Below are 26,929 nucleotides of genomic sequence, written 5' to 3'. Positions count from 1 at the left end.
GTCGAAACAGAAGATGACCCATCTGAACCATTATTACCTCTACCAGATCACACACGTGGTCCCTCCGAACGGAGCCAATTCAGTTCGGAAGTTCAAACTGTTAAATCCATGGAAGGACTATTGAATGAGTCACTCCAGCAACGTGAACCGACTACACCACAGAGATTGAATCTGTGAACTGTTTTCCGCAGAGACTGAATCTGTGATCTGTTTTGACATGAAGTTATCTATGTATCTATGTTATTCTGTTATGTAAACCTGAAGTTATATATGTATATATGTTATTACGTTATGTTAAATGGGGAGATGACTGTAAAGCTAGGAAGGGAGGAATGTTGTGTATGTAATATGTGTGCTACTTTGAACCTATGGACAGGACTGCACTACTTGTTGGGCGTAGTGATACGCAGTACCACTCCTGGCCATAGGGGTATAAATAGTACTGTGGGTACTGATCTCCCCTCAGTTCCCGCCTGTGGGCATGAAGTAAAGACCTACGTATAGTCCCTACCTCCAACCAGTAAAGACCTGTTTTATTGTTACTGATTAAGTCTGAGTATTAATTACTTGAACAACTCACAGATTTAACATGGTCGTTGAATTTTTTACGGCATTGGAGGGAAGCCCTGGGAACCACGCTGTTGGAGGTGACCCTGTTTGCCACCTCCCTCCAGGCTTTCCGATATTCGGAGGGCAGCGGCCTCCTGCCACCTTCAGGGAACAGAACATGGCGCTTGCGCTCAACTGCGCCAACCAGCAGCCTCAGGTCACCCTCGCCGAAGCGCTGCGCTCTCTCTCTTGGCTTCTCCATTCTCCTGGCTGTGGAGCACTTGAATTAGCACTGATCAAGCCTTCCCTCAGGGCTGCAGTGTGCAGGGTGTGGCAGCCAAACAATTCCACCCTCCCCCTTTAAGTGCTGACCGGCGCCTGACTGTCTGCCTTCAATCAATAACTCGCTGCACCTGCGCTGCGCCCGCCCTCGGTGGTAGCGCCCCGGATCGCCGGCTTAGTGCCTTATAATACTCGTGCATCGCTTGCATTAGCGCTGCAGCAACCTCTTGGGGCGATGCAACTGAATATCGGCGAAGGTGGCGCTAAGTTGCGCCAGGCGCAAAGTTTTGTGACCGCCCGGCTGCAGCGCTCCAAACGCGGCTATACCGAATTTCTAGGCCTATGACTTTATGATATGCCAATGCCATTGTGTTTCTGGTTTTACCTTTCAACACGCTCTTTCCTGCTCCCTTCTTTCAGAGAGAGAAAAAACGATACTCAGTCTTCGCAACGATCACGTGCGTTTGACCGAGTCCCTCCGGTCACCTTACAACTCCCAACTCTGTGATCCCACTTCTGACACCACTGTAAGATTCGGATCACTGGCCACACACAGATTACCCAAAGGGTCTTAGAAACATTGAAACATAGAAACATAGCAGATAGGAGCAGGAGTAGGCCATTCGGCCCCTCGAGCCTGCTCCGCCATTCAATGAGATCATGGCTGATCATCCAAGTTCAGTACCCGGTCCCTGCTTTCTCCCCATACCCCTTGATCCCTTTAGCCTTAAGAAATATATCCAACTCCTTCTTGAATATATTTAATGAATTGGCCTCTACAGCCTTCTGTGGTAGAGAATTCCACAGGTTCACCACTCTCTGGGTGAAGAAATTCCTCCTCATTTCTGTCCTAAAAGGCCTACCCCTTATCCTTAGACTGTGACCCCTGATTTTAGATTCCCCGACCATCGGGAACATCCTTCCTGCATCTAGTCTGTCCAGTCCTGCCAGAATTTTATAAGTTTCAATGAGATCCCCTCTCATTCTTCTAAACTCCAGTGAGTACAAGCCCAATCAACCCAATCTCTCCTCATATGTCATTCCTGCCATCCTAGGTATCAGCCTGGTGAATCTTCGCTGAACTCCTTCCATGGCAAGAATATCCTTCCTCAGATAAGGCGACCAAAACTGCACACAATACTCAAGATGTGGTCTCATCAAGGCCCTGTACAACTGTAGCAAGACATCCTTGTTCCTGTACTCAAACCCTCTCGCTATGAAGGCCAACATACCATTTGCCTTCTTAACCGCCTGCTGCACCTGCATGCTTAACTTCAGCGACTGGTGCACAAGGACACCCAGGCCTCATTGCACTTCCCCTTCTCCCAATCTATTGCCATTCAGATAATAATCTGCCTTCCTGTTTTTGCCACCAAAGTGGATAACCTCACATTTATCCACATTATATTGCATCTGCCATGCTTTTGCCCAATCACCCAACCTGTCCAAACCATACTGGAGTTTCTCGGCATCCTCCTCACAGCAGACACGCCCACCCAGCTTTGTGTCATCTGCAAACTTGGAGATATTACATCTAGTTCCCTTGTCCAGATCATTAATATATATTGTGAATAGCTGGGGTCCAAGGACCGATCCCTGCGGTACCCCACTAGTCACTGCCTATCACTCGGAAAAAGACCCGCTTATTCCAACTCTTTGCTTTCTATCTGCCAACCAGTTCTCTATCCAAGTCAGTACCTTGCCCCCAATCCCATGTGCCTTAACTTTACACGCTAATCTAGTATGTGGGACCTTATCGAAAGCCTTCTGAAAGTCCAAATACACCACATCCACTGGTTCTCCCTTTTCTATTTACTCGTTACATCCTCAAAAAATTCCAGTAGATTAGTCAAGCACGATTTACCTTTTGTAAATCCATGTTGACTTTGTCCGATCCTGTCACTGTTTTTCAAGTGATCTGCTATTACATCTTTTATAATGGACTCTAGCATTTTCCCCACTACCGATGTCAGGCTTACTGGTCTGTAATTCCCCGTTTTCTCTCTACCACCTTTTTTGAATAGTGGGGTAACATTAGCTACCCTCCAATCCATGGGAACTGTTCCAGATTCCATCGAATGCTGGAAGATGATCAGCAATGCATCTATTATTTCTAGGGCCACTTCCTTAAGTACCCTAGGATGTAGATTATCAGGCCCTGGGGATTTATCGGCCTTCAATCCCATCAATTTCCCTAACACCATTTCCCTACAAATACTGATTTCATTCAGTTCCTCCCTTTCATCAGACCCTATGTTCCCCGACATTCCTGGGAGGTTATTTGTGTCCTCCTTTGTGAAGACAGAACCAAAATATGTATTTAATTGGTCTGCCATTTCTTTGTTCCCCATTATAAATTCCCCTGATTCTGACTGCAAGGGACCTACGCTTGACTTCACCAATCTTTTTCTCTTCACATATCTATAAAAGCTTTTACAGTCTGTTTTTATGTTCCATGCAAGCTTACTCTCATATTCTATTTTCCCTTTCTTAATTAATCCCTTTGTCCTCCTTTGTTGAATCCTAAACTGTTCCCAATCCTCTGGATTACTGCTTTTTCTGGCCAATTTATATGTCCTCTCCTTGGATCTTATGCTATCCCTAATTTCCCTCGTTACCCACGGTTGAGTCACCTTTTTTGTTTTATTTTTATGCCAAACTGGGATGAACAAGTGCTGTAGTTCATCCATGCAGTCTTTGAATGTTTGCCATTGCCTATCCACCGTTAACGCTTTGAGTGACATTCCCCAATCAATCCTAACGAATTCACGCCTCAGACCATCGTAGTTTCCTTTATTTAAATTTAGGACCCTAGTCTCTGAGTCAACTAATTCATTCTCCATCTTAATGAAGAATTTGATCATATTATGATCGCTCCGACCCAAGGGGTCTCGTACAACAAGATTGCTAATTAATCCTTTCTCGTTACATAATACCCAGTCTAAGGTGGCCTGATCTCTGGTTGGTTCCTCGACATATTGGTCCAGGAAACCATCCCGTAAACACTCCAGGAATTCCTCCTCCACAGTATTGTTACTAATTTGGTTAGCCCAATCTATATGTAGATTAAAGTCACCCATGATGACTGCTGTGCCCTTATTGCATGCTTCTTTAATTTCCCTTTTAATGCCATCCCCAACCTCCGCCTTACTGTTTGGAGGTCTATATACCACTCCCACTAACGTTTTCTGCCCCTTGGTATTTCTCAGTTCTACCCATACAGATTCCACATCATCAGAGCTAATATCCTTCCTTACAATTGTGTTAATCCCTTCTTTAACCAGTAATGCTACCCCACCTCCCTTTCCTTTTTGCCTATCTTTCCTGAATATTGAATACCCCTGGATGTTGAGTTCCCAGCCTTGGCCACCGTGGAGCCATGTTTCCGTAATCCCAATCAAATCATATTCGTTTACCTCTATTTGCGCAGCTAATTCATCCACCTTATTACGAATGCTCCTCGCATTAAGACACAAAGCCTTCAGGCTTGTTTATTTAACGCTCTGAGACCTATTAGAATTATTATTTACTGTGGCCATGTTTGATTTAAACCGTTGATTTCTCTGACTGCCACTTTAATTTTTCTCCTTCCTATCTTAGGTGTGGTAAGGCATTTTATTAAGGAGTGGCAGTTTAAGTTAAGTACAACATGCAATCACGGTAGACATAGTAGACACACGACCGCGACAAGGAGCTGGTATTGGTCCCGATCGGACAGGCGGCTGCCGTGGGCGAACAGCTCTTCCCTTCCCTTCACCCTCTGTGTTAAAGGCTCTTTTCATATCTTCTTTTATTCTCTTTTTAGGGGTGGGCCTAGGGTAGATTATCAAAGATACAGTCAATAACCTTTCAAGTACACAAACAGCAGACAGCGAGTCTGGAAACAAGGTCATCGCCACAGTGCAGAATGTTATAACATCCGCAGGGAACCGAGAACAGCAGCAAGTTCTAAACATCTCTCCAGTTATTCTAACACCAGTCTGAAGAGACTTTATTGTCTCGTTATTTCTTCCAATTCACGATTTCTTACAACTCCCCACCTTGAGAAGGAAATATCCTTATTGACTTCTCACAATCCTCATTGACTACTCTAGCTAGTTCTACGTTATCGGCCCGCTGATACCATTCGTGCCCAGGGATGCTTCGCTGGCATTATAGGCTACTCCCCACAACTTGTGGACCCCTAACTTACTTATTGCTTTCTCAACTTGGGTATTAGTTAGGAGGGAGACTCAGAAATGAAGATTTCTCCCTTCCTTACAGTCCATTTCTTTGAGGGGGAGGAGCAACCTCTGACCCCGCACTCAAATTCAATTCACTGTTCCGGTGTTCCAATTCTGCCCCGCCTGGGATTTCCTCTGTTTCTTCTATCATTCCTGATGTTACCCTGCCTGGGGTCTCCTCTACATTGCTTCGGATCTTCTCTTTCGGTGTGCTCAATTAATTTGTTAGTGCTGGTTAGTCATGGGCATGAGTACCCAATTGGCTTATGTATCAAAGTCTTACTACACAGGTTAGATATATCAAATACACTATCATTACAAGTTGGAGAACTAGCAGAGCTTGTGAAATAATATGAACATAAGGGGGTGCTGATGTATTAAGCCCAACATCCCACCAGTGTTAGTTGTCCCCTATGCTGTCAATTTCAATATCTATTCTCGAGTTGTCTTGCTCCAAAACATAAAAATACTTTAGGGAGGAGTTCAGTCACATCACAAGCTCGCTGAAGCCCTTATACAACAGGGGAATGTAGTATCCGAATTGTGTCACATAGTTGTGCAGCTCGTACTTAAGTATCTCATTTACTGTCAGTTTCACTTGAGCATAAGTTTTGATACTGAGTAAAATGTGTTGGTTGATGGGACAGGTCCTGTTACTCCCATAAAGCATGGTAGTTGCGGTAGTAATGACACAGGAAGCACCACCAAAACCACCTCATACTGGATTCGTACTGGTTTTAAGAGTGTGGGGGATGGTCTTGCTTTAAGGGGGTAGGGGATGGTCTCGCTTTAAGAGGGACGGTTTCACATTAAGAGGGACGGTCTCACTTTAAGAGGGATGGTCTCACTTTAGGAATGTCGGGGACGGTCTCACTTTAAGAGCAGACGGTCTCGCTTTAAGAGTGTTGGGGATGGTTTTGCTTTAAGAGGGACGGTCTCGCTTTATAAGGGACGGTCTCACTTTAAGAGCAGACGGTCTCACTTTAAGAATGTGGTGGATGGTTTTGCTTTAAGAGGGACGGTCTCGCTTTAAGAGGGACGTTCTCGCTTTAAGAGTGTCAGGGACAGTCTCGCTTTAAGAGGGACGGTCTCTCTTTAAGAGTGTCGGGTACAGTCTCACTTTAAGAGTGTGAGGGGATAGTCTCGCTTTAAGAGTGGACAGTCTCGCTTTAAGAGTTGACAGTCTCGCTTTAAGAGGGACAGTCTCGCTTTAAGAGTGTGAGGGGACGGTCTCGCTTTAAGAGTGTCGGGGACAGTCTCGCTTTAAGAGTGGACAGTCTCGCTTTAAGAGGGACAGTCTCGCTTTAAGAGTGTGAGGGGATGGTCTCGCTTTAAGAGTGTCGGGGACAGTCTCGCTTTAAGAGTGGACAGTCTCGCTTTAAGAGTTGACAGTCTCGCTTTAAGAGTGTGAGGGGACGGTCTCGCTTTAAGAGTGTCGGGGACAGTCTTGCTTTAAGAGTGGACAGTCCAGTTTCTCCGTCTCCGCCGTATCTGCTCCGACGATGCCACCTTCCACACCAGTGCTTCTGACATGTCTTCCTTTTTCCGCAACCGAGGATTCCCCTCTACCGTGGTTCACACGGCCCTCGACCGTGTCCGTTCTATCTCCCGCACTTCTGCCCTCGCCCCTGCCCCTCCCTCCCGGAATAACAATAGGGTTCCCCTTGTCCTCACCTTTCACCCCACCAGCCTCCACATTCAACGGATCATCCTCTGCCATTTCCGCTACCTCCAAAGTGATCCCACCACCAAACGTATCTTCCCCTCCCCTCCCCTTTCAGCATTCCGTCGGGACCGCTCCCTCCGAGACACCCTAGTCCACTCCTCTATCACCACCAGCACCCCTTCCCCTTCGCCCGGCACCTTCCCGTGCAAGCGCAGGAGATGTAACACCTGCCCCTATACCTCCCCCCTTCCCACTGTCCAGGGCCCCAAACACCCCTTCCAGGTGAAACAGCGATTTACTTGTACTTCTTGCAATCTAGTATACTGTATTCGCTGCTCACGATGTGGTCTCCTCTACATTGGGGAGACCAAACGTAGATTGGGTGACCGCTTTGCGGAACACCTCCGTTCAGTCCGTAAGGGTGACCCTGAGCTTCCGGTCACCTGTCAGTTCAATTCACCGCTCCATTCCCACTCGGACCTCACCGTACTCGGGCTCTTGCATTGTTCCACGGAAGCTCAACGTAAACTCGAGGAACAGCACCTCATCTTCCGATTAGACACTTTACAGCCTTCCGGACTCAATATGGAGTTCAACAATTTCAGATCATAACCTCGGCCCCTATTACATTTTTACTTGTAATTTTTCCACTCCTTCCCCCCCCCCCTTTCCTTTTGTTTCTCTCTCACACCTGTCAGCTATCTCGTGCCCTGCCAGTACACTTCACACCCAATCTCAGCCTATTACCTTCTCGTCTAGCTTCTAACACCTTTCATTGTCTCTTTTTTTACTTCTTTTGTTTCTTTTATTCTTTTGTCCGATCGCAGCCCTGCCTCCGATCCATCTTTTCTTTCCAGTTTTGAAGAAGGGTTCGACCCGAAACGTCAACTCAAATTTCTGTCCACGGATGTTGCCTGTTGTTATTTCACTTTAAGAGTTGACAGTCTCGCTTTAAGAGTGTGAGGGGACGGTCTCGCTTTAAGAGGGAGTTTCGATGCGGAAGTGCCGGCTCTTGTGCGTTTCTTGCAAAGAAAGAGGAAGCTGGGATTGTGAGAGGCCGGGAGCCCGGGAGCAGGTAAGGAGCAGCGAATCCCTGTCCTGGAGTCTGGCTCCAGCTCTGGAAAGTTCTGTGTCTGCGCTGAGTGAGCATCCCAGTGCACAGGGAGATCCCAGTAACCTGGCAGCTCCTCCACACACTCGGCTCAGGCTCTGATGCAATGAGCAGGGAGGTGTTTAAATTTAGACAATCAACCAAACTTCACTTCAAAGAAGGCTCTCCCATTCCTGCAGCTCCTTTCATCAACTCCGGACCGCCCAACTCCGACAGTGCGGCGCTCCCTCCGTACTGCCCCTCCGACAGTGCGGCGCTCCCTCCGTACTGTCCCTCCGACAGTGCGGCGCTCCCTCAGTACTGTCCCTCCGACAGTGCGGCGCTCCCTCAGTACTGCCCCTCCGACAGTACGGCGCTCCCTCAGTACTGCCCCTCCGACAGTGCGGCGCTCCCTCAGTACTGTCCCTCCGACAGTGCGGCGCTCCCTCAGTACTGTCCCTCCGACAGTGCGGCGCTCCCTCCGTACTGCCCCTCCGACAGTGCGGCGCTCCCTCCGTACTGCCCCTCCGACAGTGCGGCGCTCCCTCAGTACTGCCCCTCCGACAGTGCGGCGCTCCCTCAGTACTGCCCCTCCGACAGTGCGGCGCTCCCTCAGTACTGCCCCTCCGACAGTGCGGCGCTCCCTCAGTACTGTCCCTCCGACAGTGCGGCGCTCCCTCAGTACTCCCCCCTCCGACAGTGCGGCGCTCCCTCAGTACTCCCCCCTCCGACAGTGCAGCGCTCCCTCAGTACTGTCCCTCCGACAGTGTGGCTCTCCCTCAGTACTGCCCCTCCGACAGTGCGGCGCTCCCTCAGTACTGACCCTCCGACAGTGCGGCGCTCCCTCAGTACTGTCCCTCCGACAGTGTGGCTCTCCCTCAGTACTGCCCCTCCGACAGTGCGGCCCTCCCTCAGTGCTGCCCCTCCGACAGTGCGGCGCTCCCTCAGTACTGACCCTCCGACAGTGCGGCGCTCCCTCAGTACTGTCCCTCCGACAGTGTGGCTCTCCCTCAGTACTGCCCCTCCGACAGTGCGGCCCTCCCTCAGTGCTGCCCCTCCGACAGTGCGGCGCTCCCTCAGTACTGACCCTCCGACAGTGCGGCGCTCCCTCAGTACTGCCCCTCCGAGAGTGCGGCGCTCCCTCAGTACTGCCCCTCCGACAGTGCGGCCCTCCCTCAGTGCTGCCCCTCCGACAGTGCGGCGCTCCCTCAGTACTGCCCCTCCGACAGTGCGGCGCTCCCTCAGTACTCCCCCCTCCGACAGTGCGGCGCTCCCTCAGTACTTCCCCCCTCCGACAGTGCGGCGCTCCCTCAGTACTGCCCCTCCGACAGTGCGGCCCTCCCTCAGTGCTGCCCCTCCGACAGTGCGGCGCTCCCTCAGTACTGCCCCTCTGACAGTGCGGCCCTCCCTCAGTACTGCCCCTCCGAGAGTGCGGCACTCCCTCAGTACTGCCCCTCCAACAGTGCGGCCCTCCCTCAGTGCTGCCCCTCCGACAGTGCGGCGCTCCCTCAGTACTGACCCTCCGACAGTGCGGCGCTCCCTCAGTACTGCCCCTCTGAGAGTGCGGCCCTCCCTCAGTGCTGCCCCTCCGACAGTGCGGCGCTCCCTCAGTGCTGCCCCTCCGACAGTGCGGCACTCCCTCAGTACTGCCCCTCCGACTGTGCGGCCCTCCCTCAGTGCTGCCCCTCCGACAGTGCGGCACTCCCTCAGTGCTGCCCCTCCGACAGTGCGGCACTCCCTCAGTACTGCCCCTCCGACAGTGCGGCGCTCCCTCAGTACTGACCCTCCGACAGTGCGACGCTCCCTCAGTGCTGCCCCTCTGACAGTGCGGCGCTCCCTCAGTGCTGCCCCTCTGACAGTGCGGCGCTCCCTCAGTACCGCCCCTCTGACAGTGCAGATGGTTCCGTAAAATACTTCTAAACAAAATGTCGTCTCACTTTCTTCAGCTACAAGTTGCCAGGCGATGGAACCCGACACCAACGGTTACCGTGACGCTAGGCAGAATGGGAGGGCGGCAGCCGAGTGCCCGGCGATGGGTTTCCCTGACGACGACGCCCAGGTAACCACAGAAACCCCGCTCTTTAGTCTGACCCCTGGCATCTCAAAGGTAGTCCGGAGGGTAAAGGTCACCATGGCCCATGCTAAACCCGCAGGCTCACTTGTCGGCAGTTCGACTGCAGGAGCCCTCCCGGGCGGACTGAGTGGGACCGTGGGGGTGAGGGGTCAGACACTGACCTTTCACCCTCTGGGACCTGGGTTCAAACCCACTCACAGACCGGGGTTGGGGGAGGGGTGAGGTGGCGGAGCGGATGAAGGGTATCTCTCTGATCATTCAGCACAGGCCGGGAATGGAGCCTGGGCCTTTCCTGCTCAGTTATCGCTAACGGTCCTCTCTCCTCGGGTACTGTCCTCCTCTCCTCCAAATCTGCCCTTTCCTCAAAAAAAATCCCTCTGTCCTCGCACACTACCGCCCCATCTCCAACCTCCCTTTCCTCTCGCAAGTCCTTGAACACGTTCTCGCCTCCCAAATCCGTGCCCGACTTTCCCGCAGCTCCGTGTTTGAATCCTCCCAATCAGGTTTCCGCCCCTGACCAGTACTGAAACGGCTCTCATCAAAGTCACAAATGACATCCTTTGTGATTGTGACAGAGGCAAACGATCCCTTCTCGACCTGTTGACCGCTCCATCCTCCTTCAACGCCTCTCCACCATCGTCCAGCTGGGTATGACTGCACTCGCCTGGTTCCATTCTACCTAGAACATAAGAAAGGAGCAGGAGTCGGCCATTCGGCCCCTCGAGCCTGCTCCGCCATTCAATGAGATCATGGCTGATCCGATCTTGGCCTCAGCTCCACTTGCCCGCCCGCTCCCCATAAACCTTGATTCCACTGATTTTCAAATGCCTGTCTATCTCGGCCTTGAATATATTCACTGACTCGGCCTCCACAGCTCTCTGGGGTAGAGAATTCCAAAGATTCACGACCCTCTGAGAAGAAATTCCTCCTCATCTCCGTCTTAAATGGGTGACCCCTTATCCTGAAACTATGCCCCCTAGTTCTAGATTCCCCCACGAGGGGAAACATCCTCTCTGCATCTACCTTGTCGAGCCCCCTCAGAATCTTACATGTTTCAATAAGATCCCCTCTCATTCTTCTAAACCCCAGTGAGTATCGGCCCAACCTGCTCAACCTTTCCTCATAAGTCAACCCCTTCATCCCAGGAATCAACCTGGTGAACCTTCTCTGAACTGCCTCCAATGCAAGTATATCCTTCCTTAAACAAGGAGACTAAAACTGTCCGCAGTACTCCAGGTGTGGTCTCACCAACGCCCTGTACAGTTGTAGCAGGACTTCCCTACTTTTATACTCCAACCCTTTGCAATAAAAGCCAACACTCCATTTGCCTTCCTGATTACTTGCTGTACCTGCATGCTAACTTTTTATGTTTCATGTACGAGGACCCCCAGGTCCCTCTGTACTGCAGCATTTTGTAAAATCTCTCCATTTAAATAATATTTTGCTTTTTTATTCTTCCTAACAAAGTGGATAACCTCACATTTTCCCACATTATACTCCATCTGCCAAATGTTTGCCCACTCACTGAACCTATCTATATCTCTTTGCAGACGCTTTGGGGTCGATTTTCCCAAAGCTGTCGGGAAGAAGGCGGGACTACAACTTTCGGGTTTTAGACCCGCCTACTTCGACGTCTGGCCAATCCGTGCGATTTCCCCTTGATTGACCTTGTTGAGCCCGCCCAGCGGGCTCAGCAGGCCAATTAAGGGCCACCCGGCAACAGGTGACGTCACAGACTGCAATTTCATCTGTCAAGAGTTCTTGACAGATGAAATATCAGTGTCTCACAGCTGTTTGAAGCTGTCAAACACTGACACTCTGAGTTCTAACATGAGTCCTTCTGCACAGACTCAGTTAGAACTCTTACCGGCACTCAAAGTTGAAGGCTGTCACTTTTCACAGATCGCAGCCGTTCAGCTTTAAGTGCCGGTTGAGTGATGGGCTCCCGATGGCTACAGGAAGAAAGGCTGTTAAGGTAAGTACAGGTAAGTAAAAGTTCTTTACACACTTTAGACACACCAAACACACTTACCTTTACACTCATGCACCCATCACTCACCTGAGCGCTGACATCGTGACCCCTCCAACTCCTTCAACCCGATGGCCCGCCCGCTCTAACCTGGCGTGGTTTGGAGCCGTCGGGAAACCTACACGAAACCCCTCAAAATAGGGATTAGGCTGTTAACAGGCAGTTAATTGGCACTAATCCCTTCCCGCCTGGTTTCGGCGGGTCCCAGTGTGGGGCGGGTACCCGCCGCCCCTGAAAGTTGCGTGGAGCGGGGTTTTGGGCAGGATGGTGTCGGGACCCCCAAATTCCGGATTTTCCACCCCCCACACGCCTGAAACCCCGCCTGACGGCTCCACGAAAATCAACCCCTTTGTGTCCTCACAACTTGCGAACCCACCTATCTTTGTATCATCAGCAAATTTGGCTCCAGTACACTCGGTCCCTTCATCCAAGTCATTAATGTAGATTGTAAATAGTTCAGGCTCCAGCACTGATCCCTGCGGCACCCCACTAGTTACCGTTTACCAACCGGAACATGACCCATTTATCCCGACTCTCTGTTTTCTGTTAGTTAGCCAATCCCCTATCCATGCTAATATATTACCCCCAACCCCGTGAGCCCTTATCTTGTGCAGTAACCTTTTATGTGGCACCTTATCGAATGCTTTCTGGAAATCCAAATACACCACATCTACTGGTTCCCCTTTATCCACCCTGCTCGTTACATCTTGTCAAACACCATTTCCCTTTCATACAATCAAACAGTATCAACATGGTTTTATTATGATTTTCTAAATGTCCTGCTATTACTTCCTTAATAATGGACTCCGGCATTTTTCCAATGACAGATTGATATACCTATCAATTCATCCAATGAAAAGCGACGAGTTTAGAAAGTAACTATAGGTTTTTATTGGCTAAATAACAGAGCCCACCCTCGTGGGTGATCGGATCCAACAAGGAGGAATACCAGCCAGTCGACCACCTTTATACCTGGGCAGGTAGGTGGAGCCATGGGCGGAGTCAGCAGTGGTCAGCCCAGGTATAACAGCGTGACAAGAGGCGACCTCGTATAGTGATACAACAGTGTAAACAGTGATAACCATAGTGTAACGATATAACAGTGATAACCATAGTGTAACGATAGTGAACGATAAAAGTGGTTTACCACATTCACCCCTTGTTTAGATTTGAGTCCGGCGGGGTGAAGTGTACTACCAGTTCGGGTATGTCAGTCTGTCCGGAGGCCTCGTAAGCCTTTCTGATCGTCGCAGCAGCGGCGGCGGTGATGCAGTATCCGACGTTAATGCTGGTGTCTGCGTGGTCGGCGAAGGCTCGTGGGGTTCCGGCATGCCGTCTACCTGGGCTGGATCTGGGGGAGTGGTGGGGGGTAATGGTGGTGTCTCAGGGGTGCCCGAGGGTGCAAGGTCTCGTAAGGAGACTGTGTCCTCCCGCCCGTCTGGGTATGCCACATAGGCGTACTGGGGGTTGGCGTGCAAGAGGTCCACCCTCTCGACCAGGGGGTCCATTTTATGGGCCCTCACGACCAGTCAGACGCCCAGCTACAACAGCCACAGCAGCCGGCCTGGCTGCGAGCCCTCCGACCACCGTACCTGGATCTAAACCCACAGGCAGCAAACTCAGCCCTCGACTTCGAACACTGGCTGAGCTGTTTCGAATCCTACCTGGGAGAATCCGGCGTGCCTCAGAGATCCAAGCTAAGAGTTCTGACCGCCCAAGTGAGCCCTAAAGTATTCGCACTCATCCGGGACCTTAAAACATACGAAGCCGCCATCAACCTGCTGAAACAACAGTACCGGAGCCCGGTAAATTCCATGTATGCCAGACATCTCCTAAGATCCCGCCCGCAACAGCCAGGAGAGTCTGTAGATGAATTTTTACGGGCGCTACAAACACTCGGCAGGGACTGTGACTTTAAAGCGGTAACGGCGGCAGAAAATACTGAAGATAATATCCACGATGCCTTCGTGAAAGGCCTGCGGTCCGACTACTCACGGCAAAGACTGCTTGAAGCAAAGGACCTCGACCTGAACACAGCTGCAGCCCTCGCTCGCTCCCTCGAAGTGGCCCATCGGGACCTCGAGGCGTACTCCAGGTACTGTAATTCGCGACCCTGGGACTCGGGACCGACCCCGACCGCAATACCCCTCGCAGCGCCGCCCCTGGGACCTACCTCAGCGTCAGCGTCCCGGACCCGATCGGGACCGCCACCCCCGGTACCGGCTGCGACATCGGACCCCCGCGATCGGGCCGCCGGCTGCTTCTTCTGCGGCCAGGCGAAACACCCGAGGTCACGCTGCCCTGCGAGAAACGCGACTTGCTCCAGTTGCCAGAAGAAAGGCCACTTCGCTAAGGCCTGCAGAGGGAGAGCCACAGACACCAGCAGTGCCTCATGCGAGCTGTGGGGGCGGCCATCTTTCATCAAGGCCACAGATGCCAGTATCCCCTCGTGTGAGTCATGGGGGCGGCCATCTTTGATCAAGGCCACCAACACCAGCAGTGCCACATGTGAGTTGTGGGGGCAGCCATCTTCTCCGCCATTTTACTCCACCTCGTGGGCGCCGCCATTGGACCCACCACACTCGACCGCCACCTCGCCTCCAGACCCGACCACCGCCTCACCCGCAGACTACAGCAGCTCGCTCAGCCATACACTAGCCTCCGTCACACTGGACCAAGCTCGCCCGCATCACCTGTCCAAGTCCATGATGGACATCGGAGTAAACGGCCACGCCACGACCTGCCTGTTCGACAGCGGAAGCACGGAGAGCTTCATCCATCCAGACACGGTGAGCCACTACTCCCTCACTGTCCGTCCAACGCGCAACCGGATCTCAATGGCGTCTAGGTCCCACTCTACAGACATCAGCGGCTACTGTGTTGTGACCCTGTCGGTTAGGGGCACGGAGTATAAAAATTTTAAACTTCTCGTCCTGCCCCAGCTCTGCGCTGCCGTCCTACTAGGGCTGGATTTCCAATCCCACCTTCAAAGTGTCACTCTAGCATACGGTGGACCCCTCCCCCCACTCACAGTCTACAACCAGCAGCCTTTAAACCGGCCACCGCGTACCACCTGCGGCCTATCCACCCTCAGGGTCCCGCCTCTCTCCCTGTTCGCCAACCTCACCTGCGACTGTAAACCCGTCGCCACCAAGAGCAGGCGGTACAGCGCCGGGGACAGAGCTTTTATTAGCTCTGAAGTGCAGCGCCTCCTGAAGGAGGGCATCATCGAGAGGAGCAACAGCCCCTGGCGCGCTCAGGTCGTAGTCGTTAAGACCGGCAATAAAAACCGCCTGGTCATCGACTACAGCCAAACCATAAACCGATCACCCACGAGGGTGGGCTCTGTTATTTAGCCAATAAAATTGATATACCTATCAATTCATCCAATGAAAAGCGACGAGTTAAGAAAGTAACTATAGGTTTTTATTGGCTAAATAACAGAGCCCACCCTCGTGGGTGATCGGATCCAACAAGGAGGAATACCAGCCAGCCGACCACCTTTATACCTGGGCAGGTAGGTGAGCCATGGGCGGAGTCAGCAGTGGTCAGCCCAGGTATAACAGCGTGACAAGAGGTGACCTCGTGTAGTGATACAACAGTGTAAACAGTGATAACCATAGTGTAACGATATAACAGTGATAACCATAGTGTAACGATAGTGAACGATAAAAGTGGTTTACCACACAGATGTTAGGCTAACTGGCCTATAGTTTCCTGCTTTCTGTCTCCCTCCTCTCTTGAATAGGGGAGTTACATTTGCGGTTTTCCAATCCGCTGGGACCTCTCCAGAATCCAGGGAATTTTGGTAGATTACAACCAACGCATCCACTATCTCTGCAGCCACTTCTTTTAAAACCCTGAAATTAGCTTCCGACCACACATCCGCAGCATAACCAAGACCACCGATTTCCATCTCCGTAACATCGCCCGCCTCCGCCCTTGCCTCAGCTCATCCGCTGCTGAAACCCTCATCCACGCCTTTGTTACCTCCAGACTTGACTATTCCAACGCACTCCTGGCCGGCCTCCCACATTCCACCCTACGTAAACTTGAGGTCATCCAAAACTCGGCTGCCCGTGTCCTAACTCGCACCAAGTCCCGTTCGCCCATCACCCCTGTGCTCGCTGACCTACATTGGCTCCCGGTTAAGCAACGCCTCGATTTCAAAATTCTCATCCTTGATTTCAAATCCCTCCATGGCCTCGTCCCTCCCTATCTCTGTAACCTCCTCCAGCCCCTACAACCCACCCTATCTCTGTAACTTCCTCCAGCCCTACAACCCTCCCTATCTCTGTAAACACCTCCAGCCCTACAACCCTCCCTTATCTCTGTAACCTCCTCCAGCCCCTACAACCCTCCCTCTCTCTGTAAACACCTCCAGCCCTACAACCCTCCCTATCTCTGTAACCTCCTCCAGCCCCTACAACCCTCCCTATCTCTGTAACCACCTCCAGCCCCTACAACCCTCCCTATCTCTGTAACCTCCTCCAGCCCCTACAACCCTCCCTATCTCTGTACCCTCCTCCAGCCCTACAACCCTCCCTATCTCTGTAAACACCTCCAGCCCTACAACCCTCCCTATCTCTGTAAACACCTCCAGCCCTACAACCCTCCCTATCTCTGTAACCACCTCCAGCCCTACAACCCTCCCTATCTCTGTAAACACCTCCAGCCCTACAACCCTCCCTATCTCTGTAACCTCCTCCAGCCCCTACAACCCTCCCTATCTCTGTAACCACCTCCAGCCCTACAACCCTTCCTATCTCTGTAAACACCTCCAGCCCTACAACCCTCCCTATCTCTGTAACCTCCTCCAGCCCTACAACCCTCCCTATCTGTGTAAACTCCTCCAGCCCCTACAACCCTCCCTATCTCTGTAACCTCCTCCAGCCCCTACAACCCTCCCTATCTCTGTAATCTCCTCCAGCCCCTACAACCCTCCCTATCTCTGTAACCTCCTCCAGAGCCTACAACCCTCCCTATCTCTGTAACCTCCTCCAGCCCCTTCAACACTCCCTATCTCTGTAACCTCCTCCAGCCCTACAACCCTCCCTATCTCTGTAACCTCCTCCAACCCCACAACCCCCCAAGATCTCTGCGCTCCTCCAATTCCGGCCTCTTGCGCATCCCCCGATTTCCATCGCTCCACCATTGGCGGCCGTGCCTTCTGTTGCCTGGGCCCCGAGCTCCGAACTTCCCTCCCTAAACCTCTCCGCCTCTCTCTCCTCCTTTAAGATGCTCCTTAAAACCTCCTGTAGTGTCCGCGTATCAATAACACACGGACTGCAGGAGAACGGTAATAACAGGTGTTTACTGAACAGAGGGTATGCTGGAAACTGAAAGTACAGAAGCCTGCTACGGCTTTATATACAGGTGTGATCACTGCCGGTACTACAGTATAAAAGCAGCTCTCTCTTAAAAGTACATACACAACAATTCCTCCCCTTTTAGATAAACAGTACATAACATTCATTTAACAATTAAATAATAACTAATTACAATTACAATTTTCTCTGTACTATATACATCAGCTGAAGTAATCATTTATAAGTTCAGTCTTTGAGGAGGCTTCCTGATCCTGACTGGATAGCGCCTTTCTCGAGTATCCTGTTCTTGCGGCGGAGTCGATTCTGGCTCATTGTCATTGGTTGGTTCGTCAGCTTCCAATACCACTGATTCTGAGGTAGACGCAATCTGTACTTCGGGTTCATCACCAGGTGCGCATGCTCGTGGTATGGGTTTGACTTGTTCCTGTGACTCTAGAATCTGGTCAGCATGGCGTCTCACGATGCTCTCTCCAACGTCCACTGTGTACATTAGTGGTCCCTGCTGTGTGCATATCGTTCCTGGCTGCCATTTTTCTGTTCGGTAGTTGCGGGCCAAGACTGGTTGCCCTATCTTGAAGCTCCTGGTTGGCTTCTCATTTATGTGCTGGAATTGCTTATCCTCAACATCTCGTCTTATGTTTGGTTTGAGCAAATCCAGGCGACATCTTAACCTTCGGTTAAAGAACATTATGGCTGGAGCTTGGTTGGTGACTGCATGTGTCGCATTCCGGTAAGCAAACAAGAAATAATCCACCTTGTGTTGTAGTGGTATGTTGTCGTTATACATCGCCTGTATTGCTTTTTTAAAGGTCTGAACAAACCTCTCAGCCAATCCATTTGTGGCTGGATGATATGGGGCAGATGTGTAATGCTTTACCCCATTATTCCTCAAAAACCTCCGGAAATCCTCGGACACAAACTGTGGTCCATTGTCAGAGCAAATCTGTTCTGGCAAGCCATGATGTGCCTCAATAACTTCAAGACTCGAAGTTAGCAGAATAAAACAAGGCTTTTATTAGCAAAGAAAAGATGCCGGTGTCTGCACCTAGCTTCACCTAGCGTGCTGCTGTTCTACTGCAGGACAAGCCTGGACTTGTCTTAAGTAGGGCCAGGTATGGGTGGAGCCGACACCCAAAGGGGGCGGTGCCCTATACACAATACAAGGTACAAACACCGGGGCAGGCAATACAATATATACAGTTAACTACAGAGTCTGATGAATGGCATATTTCATCACATTCACCCCTTCTACAGATTTAGTCTGTCCGGGGGTGTGATAGTCCTCTGTGACCGACGTAACGGTTGCGGTGCCGCGGGTGCCGGCTGGGTGTCCCGGGTGGTCTCCTGGGTCTCTGCCGGGGGCGCCACCGGGGTTGTTGAAGGAGTAGGTGGTGGGGGCGTAGGTGGTGGGGGTACCGTTGGCTGGTGTTCTTCCAGGGGTGATGAAAGAATAGTGGGTGGAGTGGGCGGGTAATAGTTGTTGTGGTTGTTGTCGTCGTTGTCGTTGTTGCTGTTGTTACCGGCTAGGGCGAGGTCTTTTATGGACACAGTGTCCTCCCGTCCGTCGGCGTGCCGGACATACGCATATTGTGGGTTGGCGTGGAGCAGGTGCACTGGCTCCACGAGGGGGTCCGTCTTGTGGCCCCTCACATGCTTTCGCAGAAGTACCGGACCTGGGGTGGAGAGCCATGGCGGTATGGATACGCCTGAGGTGGATTTCCGGGGAAACGCAAACATTAGCTCATGAGGCGTGGCATTAGTGGCGGTACACAATAGTGACCGTATTGAGTGGAGCACACCTGGGAGGACTTCCTGCCAGCGGGAGATAGGGAGGCTCTTGGTCCTTAGAGTTAGGGTGACTGCCCTCCATACTGTCCCGTTCTCTCGCTCCACCTGACCGTTACCCCGGGGGTTGTAGCTGGTGGTACGGCTCGTGGCAATCCCCTTGGACAGCATGTACTGGCGTAGCTCTTCACTCATGAAGGCCGCCCCCCTATCCGTGTGGATATAGCTTGGCATACCGAACAGGCAGAACAGGCTGTTGAGGCATTTAATGACCGTGGCGCTGGTCATGTCTGGGCAGGGGAAGGCAAATGGGAAACGGGAGTATTCGTCCACAATGTTCAGGAAGTAAACATTGCGGTCGACGGACGGGAGGGGGCCCTTGAAATCTAAGCTAAGCCGCTCAAAGGGCCGTGTAGCTTTGATTAGGTGGGCTCTATCCGGGCGGTAGAACCGAGGCTTGCACTCAGCGCAAGTGCGGCAGTTCCTGGTCAGAGACCGAACTTCCTCAATCGAGTAGGGTAAGTTGCGGGACTTTATGAAGTGGAACAGCCGTGTGACCCCTGGGTGGCAGAGGTCATTGTGGAGGGTCTGTAGTCGATCCCCGGTGGCGTTGGCACACATCCCTCGTAAGAGGGCGTCGGGGGATTCGTTAAGGGCCCCCGGCCGGTATATGATGTCGTACTCGAAGGTGGAGAGCTCGATCCGCCACCGAAGAATCTTATCATTTTTAATCTTCCCCCTCTGTTTATTATTGAACATAAACGCTACCGACCGCTGGTCGGTAAATAGGGTGAAGCGTTTGCCGGCTAGGTAGTGCCGCCAGTGGCGCACTGCCTCCACGATGGCTTGGGCCTCCTTTTCCACGGAGGAGTGTCTGATCTCGGGCCCCTGGAGGGTCCTCGAGAAGAAAGCTACGGGCCGCCCTGCCTGGTTGAGGGTGGCCGCCAAGGCAAAGTCAGACGCATCACTTTCCACTTGAAAGGGAGTGTTCTCGTCCATTGCCTGTAGCGTGGCCTGCTCAATATCCTGCTTAATGCTTTTGAAGGCAGCATAGGCCTCAGCAGAGAGCGGGAAAGAGGATGCTTTCAAGAGGGGACGGGCTTTATCGGAGTAGTTAGGGACCCATTGGGCATAATACGAGAATAACCCCAGGCACCTTTTCAGGGCTTTGGGAGTGTTGGGCAGGGGCAGCTCCCGTAGGGGGCGCAATCGGTCGGGGTCTGGTCCGATTTCCCCATTCTCCACCACGCTGCCTAGTATGCAAAGGCGCGTGGTGTTGAAAACGCACTTGTCGTCGTTGTAGGTGGCGTTGAGTTTTTGTGCGGTTTTCAGAAACCTCGCGAGGTTTGAGTCGTGGTCCTGTTGGTTGTGGCCGCAGATGGTGACGTTGTCGAGATAGGGGAAGGTTGCCTGCAAGTGGTGGTCATCGACCATGCGGTCCATCTCCCTCTGAAAGACCGAGACCCCATTCATCACCCCAAAGGGGACTCTGAGGAACTGGTAGAGGCGTTCGTTTGCCTCGAAGGCGGTGTACGAACGGTCCTCTGGTCTGATAGGGAGCTGGTGGTACGCTGACTTGAGGTCGATGGTGGAGAACACCCGGTATTGGGCGATTTGGTTCACCATCTCGGATATGCGGGGTAGCGGGTAGGCGTCTAGTTGGGTATAGATGTTGACTGTTTGACTATAGTCAATCACCATCCGCTTCTTCTCGCTACCCCTCACCACCACCACTTGGGCGCGCCACGGGCTGTTGCTGTGTTCGATAATGCGCTCCTTCAGGAGCCTGTCTACCTCGGTCGCGATAAACCGCCTGTCCTCCCAGCTGTACCTCCTGCTTTTGGTCGCTATTGGCCGGCAGTTAGGGGTAAGGTTCGCGAATAGCGAAGGCGGCTTTACCTTCAGGGTAGCCAGACCGCACACTGTGAGGGGCGGCTGGGTCCCACCGAAATTGAGCGTGATGCTTTGGTGGTGGCACTGAAAATCCAGGCCCAAGATCACGCTCACACATAAATCTTTCATAATTAACAGTTTAAAATTATTATATGCAGTGTCTTTAACGGACAATCGTACCGCGCAGTAACCCGCAATAGTCGATATCTGGGTTTTGTCGGCCATAGAGATCCTGCCCTGAGTAGGGACTATAGTTAGAGAGAGTCGTTGTACCAGATCAGGGTGAATGAAGCTCTCCGTGCTCCCGCTGTCAATTAAACATTTAACCTTGCACCCGTTTACCTCCATGTCCGCCATCGATTTGGATAGTGGGTGCGGTCTGGACTGGTCCACTGTGATCGACGCCACTCTAGGGCCCTGATCGGGACAAGATGGTGGGCCACACGAGGCCGGGTAAGATGGCGTCCACGCTGTCTGCTCGCGAGATGGCGGACCCCACGAGGTCGGACAAGATGGTGTCCAAGATGGCCGCTCCCACGACGCGCACGCGGCGGTGGCGGTTTTGCCTGCGGGGTTCCCTCTGCACACCTTCCCAAAGTGCCCCTTCTTACCGCACTTACTGCAGGTGGTGCCTTTCGCCGGGCACAGGTTCCTGGTGTGCTTCGGCTGCCCGCAGAAGTAGCATTTGGGGCCCCGATGTGTCGCGGCGGTCGTAGGGCTTCTGGGGGGAGAGCAGGGCCCCGACGGTGTTGGGCTACCGGGCTGGGAAACAGAGGCGGCGTGGGCCGCGCGGCCTGACGAGTCGGAGTCAGAGTTCTTCTGAGCCACATCCAACGATCGCGCTGTGTCCACAGCCTGTGTCAGATCTAGGCCCGTTTTCTCTAGCAGTCTCTGCCGGATGTAATTAGAGCTAAGGCCTGCGATAAAGGCATCCCGAATCAGCTCGTCTGTGTATAGCGTGGCTTTCACGTCTTTGCATTTGCAGTCTTTGCCAAGCACTTTTAGGGTGACTAGAAAGTCCTCTAGCGACTCTCCGGGTCGCTGTGTGCAGGTAGCAAGCAGGTGCCTGGCGTACACCTCGTTGGTAGGCCGCTGATAGTGGGCCTTTAGAATGTTGCAGGCATCCAGGTAGCTGGTGGCGTCTTGTATGAGTGGAAAAACCCGGTGGCTTACCCGATTCTGCAGGATCCTGAATTTCACATCTCCGGTGGCTGTAGAGGCTGTGACGGCTTCGGAGTTGGCCATAAAGAATTCCAAGCACTGGAACCAGTGTCCAAACCGTGCCGATGCATCCGAAGCATGCGGGTCCAAATCCAAGCGTTCCGGTTTCAAAAGTTGATCCATCGTTAAAAGTTTGCTAATAAAATTGATGTGCCTCAATAACTTCAAGACTCGAAGTTAGCAGAATAAAACAAGGCTTTTATTAGCAAAGAAAAGATGCCGATGTCTGCACCTAGCTTCACCTAGCGTGCTGCTGTTCTACTGCAGGACAAGCCTGGACTTGTCTTAAGTAGGGCTGTGGTAAACCACTGTTTGTATTCCACTGTGTACATGCCTGGACATGCCTCGGCTGACTCCTCCCACAAGTCCTAGTATAAAGGTGACTGCTCCCCAACCCCTTTGTATTTCTGGACCGGTCGACCACTCGAGGCAGACCTTCATTCTTTTGTTAATAAAAGCCTTTAGTTACTCTCTTAACTCTCAGTCTTTTATGAGTAATTGATAGCGCATCAATTTTATTAACAAAATTTTTATAATGGAGAAGATCCTCACACCAGCATGCCTGGACTTAGATCATCGGGAGGTGGACTCATCCACCAAGTTTACTCACTGGCTTAAGTGTTTCGAAAAATTCCTGACCGCCTCCGCAGCAATCAAATCGGACGAGGACAAACTGGATGTCCTGACCTCCAAAGTGAACCACCGAGTGTACTCGGTCATCCAAGACGCGACCTCGTACGCGGACACTATCAAGCTCCTCAAGGACCAGTACACGCGCCCAGTGAACGAAGTGTACGCCAGGCACCTTCTGGGGAGTCGTAAACAACAACCTGGGGAATCGACCGTGGAATACCTTCAGGCACTGTCTGTGCTTGGCCGGGCCTGTGGTTGTAAGGATGTAAAGGCCGCCGTGTACACAGAGGAACTTGTCCAGGACGCTTTTGTAGCGGGCCACAGATCCAATTACACCCGACAGAGACTGTTGGAGCAGAGTGACCTCGACCTCAACAAGGCCTCTGAACTCGCACTATCATTGGATGCAGCCTACCGGGGCATGGATGCCTACTCCTCTGCACCGCGGACGCCGCGGGGAATGACAGCCTGGGACACGGTAGGACCGCCTCATAGCGCCGTGCCACCCCAGCCACACCCCAGCAACGGCCCAACTACCGCAGCAGTGTCCCAAGGCCAGACAGCAGTGCCCCAAGGCCAGAAATGCTACTTCTGTGGCCAGGCAAAACACCCCAGAGCGCGCTGCCCGGCGAAAAACGCGATCTGCTCTGGCTGCGGGAAGAAGGGACACTACGCTAGCGTCTGCAGGGCCAAAGCCACCCCGAACCCCAGCAGCGCCGCGTGTGGGCCATGCGGGCCGCCATCTTGGGCCTCCCCGGCCATGTGCGAACCACCGGTACAGCAGCCATTTTGGACGCCTCCAGCCACATGGGGATCATGGACGCCGCCATCTTGGACGACAGCCGGAACGCAGCAGGCCCCCAACACCGCCTCATCTGATACCCGCAGCGACACACCGACCCCTACGCTGGCATCCGTTACACTGGACCAAGCGAGACCGCACCAGCTGGCCAGTTCCACAATGGACATTAAGGTAAATGGCCACGATACAATCTGCCTTTTTGACTCTGGGAGCACGGAGAGCTTCATCCACCCCGACACGGTGTGGCGTTGCTCTCTCCCAGTCCTGCCTGCGCACCAGCGGATTTCTATGGCCTCCGAGTCCCAGTCAGCGGACATCGGCGGCGACTGCGTAGTGACACTCGTAGTAGACGGGACCGTGTACGATCATTTTAAACTTCTGGTCCTGCCCGACCTCTGCGCTGCAGTCCTGCTGGGGTTAGATTTTCAGTGCCACCTTAAAAGTGTTACGATGGCGTACGGTGGACCCCTACCCCCCTCACAGTCCGCAGCCAGCAGCTTCCAAATTGCCCGCCGCGCACCAGGTGCAACCTCTCCACACTCAGAGTCACCCCCCCCCCCACTGTTTGCTAACCTCACCCCCGACTGTAAGCCCATCGCCACAAAGAGCAGGCGATACAGTGCCGGGGACAGGGTTTTCATTAAAACCGAAGTGGAGCGGCTCCTGAAAGAGGGGATTATTGAGGGCAGCACCAGCCCCTGGCGAGCCCAGGTTGTGGTCGTTAAGACCGGCGAGAAGCAGCGCCTGGTCATCGACTACAGCCAGACAATAAATCGCTACACCCTGCTGGACGCCTACCCACTCCCCCGCATAGCTGATATGGTCAACCAGATCGCGCAGTACCGCGTCTTCTTGACCATTGACCTGAAATCAGCGTACCACCAGCTCCCTATCCGCCCTGAGGACCGCCAGTATACTGCCTTTGAGGCAAATGGCCGCCTCTATCACTTCCTTAGGGTTCCCTTTGGCGTCACCAACGGGGTCTCCGTCTTCCAAAGGGAGATGGACCGGATGGTCGATCAAAATGCGTTGCAGGCCACTTTCCCATATCTGGACAATGTGACCATCTGCGGCCGTGACTTGCAGGACCATGACGCAAACCTCGAAAAATTCCTCCGCACCGCCCAACTCCTGAACCTGACATATAACAAGGAGAAGTGCATATTCCGCACAAACCGCATCGCCATCCTTGGCTGTGTTGTGGAACACGGGGTCATCGGCCCCGACCCCGACCGGATGCGGTCCCCTTATGGAACTCCCACTGCCCCACTGCCTCAAGGCCCTGAAGAGGTGCCTAGGGTTTTTCTCCTATTATGCCCAGTGGGTCCCCTACTATGCGGACAAGGCCCATCCGCTGATCAAGTCCACCTCTTTTCCCTTGACGGCAGAGGCCCGCTTAGCCTTCCACCGTATCAAGGAAGACATTGCCAAAGCCACCATGCATGCAGTGGACGAATCCATCCCCTTCCAGGTGGAAAGCGACGCATCCGACTTTGCCCTGGCCGCTACCCTCAATCAGGCGGGGAGACCCGTGGCCTTCTTTTCACGAACCCTCCAAGGCCCGGAGACCAGACACTCCGCTGTTGAGAAGGAGGCCCAGGCGATTGTGGAGGCTGTGCGTCATTGGAGGCACTACCTGGCCGGAAAACGATTTACCCTGCTCACTGACCAGCGTTCAGTTGCTTTCATGTTTAACAACAAGCAGAGGGGCAAAATCAAAAATGACAAGATCTTGAGGTGGAGAATCGAACTTTCCACCTACAATTACGAGATCTTGTACCGGCCCGGGAAGCTCAATGAACCCCCGGATGCGCTATCGCGTGGCACCTGCGCCAGCGCGCAGATCGATAGACTGCGGGCCCTCCACAATGACCTCTGCCACCCGGGGGTCACCAGGTTCTTCCACTTCATCAAGGCCCGCAACCTGCCTTACTCTATTGAGGAGGTCAGGACCATGACCAGGCACTGCCAAGTCTGCGCTGAGTGCAAACTGCACTTTTATAGACCAGACAGGGCCCACCTGATAAAAGCCACTCGCCCCTTCGAGCGCCTGAGTGTTGATTTTAAAGGGCCTCTCCCCTCCTCCGACCGCAATGTGTACTTCCTCAATATTATTGATGAGTACTCCCGTTTCCCGTTCGCCATCCCCTGCCCGGACATGACCAGTGCCACGGTCATTAAATGTCTGAACGACCTCTTCACCCTGTTCGGTTTCCCCAGCTATATCCATAGCGACCGGGGCTCATCGTTTATGAGCGACGAACTCCGTCAGTACCTGCTAACTAGGGGTATTGCCACAAGCAGGACCACCAGTTACAACCCCCGGGGGAACGGACAGGTGGAAAGAGAAAATGCGACAGTTTGGAAGGCCGCCCTGCTAGCCTTAAAGTCTAGGGGCCTTCCAACCTCCCGCTGGCAGGATGTGCTCCCCGATGCGCTCCACTCTATTCGGTCACTGCTCTGCACTGCCACTAACGCCACCCCTCATGAGAAAATGTTTGTCTTCCCAAGGAAGTCCACATCGGGGACATCGCTACCGCCATGGCTGACGTCCCCAGGGCCGGTCCTACTGAGAAGGCACGTGAGGACCCATAAAACGGACCCCCTGGTCGAGAGGGTCGACCTCCTCCATGCCAACCCCCAGTATGCTTACATTGCATACCCGGACGGGCGGGAGGACACAGTCTCCATAAGAGACCTTGCACCCTCGGGGGCCGCAGTAACCCACTACTCACTACCACCCCCCCCACGATCCGATATCCAGCCCCAGCAGACGGCAGGCCTGGGCCCAGCGACCCGCTCGACATCTACGAGGACGACACGCCTGTGCCACAGCCTACGCGGGACTCGACGCCGGAAGCTCCACTACCCCTGCCGTCGCCACGCCGATCACAGCGGCAGACAAGACCTCCGGAGAGACTCCAATACACTAACTTTTAATACACTTCACCCCGCCGGACTCAATTTTAAACAAGGGGTGAATGTGGTAAACCACTGTTTGTATTCCACTGTGTACATGCCTGGACATGCCTCGGCTGACTCCTCCCACAAGTCCTAGTATAAACGTGACTGCTTCCCAGCCCCTTTGTATTTCTGGACCGGTCGACCACTCGAGGCAGACCTTCATTCTTTTGTTAATAAAAGCCTTTAGTTACTCTCTTAACTCTCAGTCTTTTATGAGTAATTGATAGCGCATCAAGGGCCAGGTTTGGGTGGAGCCGACACACAAAGGGGGCGGTGCCCTATACACAATACAAGGTACAAACACCGCGGCAGGCAATACAATATATACAGTTAACTACAGAGTCTGATGAATGCCATATTTCATCACAAGCCATTCCTGGCGAAGATG

General features: G+C 52.8%; 1 protein-coding gene across 1 annotated transcript in view; it reads left to right on the top strand.

Moving 5' to 3' along the window:
- The first annotated feature begins 7,670 nt into the window (after positions 1 to 7,670).
- Positions 7,671 to 26,929, top strand: part of unc93b1 (unc-93 homolog B1, TLR signaling regulator) — a 45,787-nt gene continuing 26,528 nt past the window's right edge. Inside the window, 2 exon segments of the mRNA XM_085975582.1 lie at positions 7,671 to 7,795; positions 9,757 to 9,869. Coding sequence (XP_085831708.1) covers positions 9,774 to 9,869 — 96 coding nt within the window. The 5' untranslated portion in view covers positions 7,671 to 7,795; positions 9,757 to 9,773.

The sequence above is a fragment of the Somniosus microcephalus genome, unplaced genomic scaffold (genome assembly GCF_052327205.1).
Source record: "Somniosus microcephalus isolate GS21.2 unplaced genomic scaffold, FLI_Smic_1.0 unresolved_chr2, whole genome shotgun sequence".
NCBI classification, from domain to species: Eukaryota; Metazoa; Chordata; class Chondrichthyes; order Squaliformes; family Somniosidae; genus Somniosus; species Somniosus microcephalus.
Note: the sequence above shows the minus strand (reverse complement) of the source record. Positions and strands in the feature narration are given on the sequence as shown.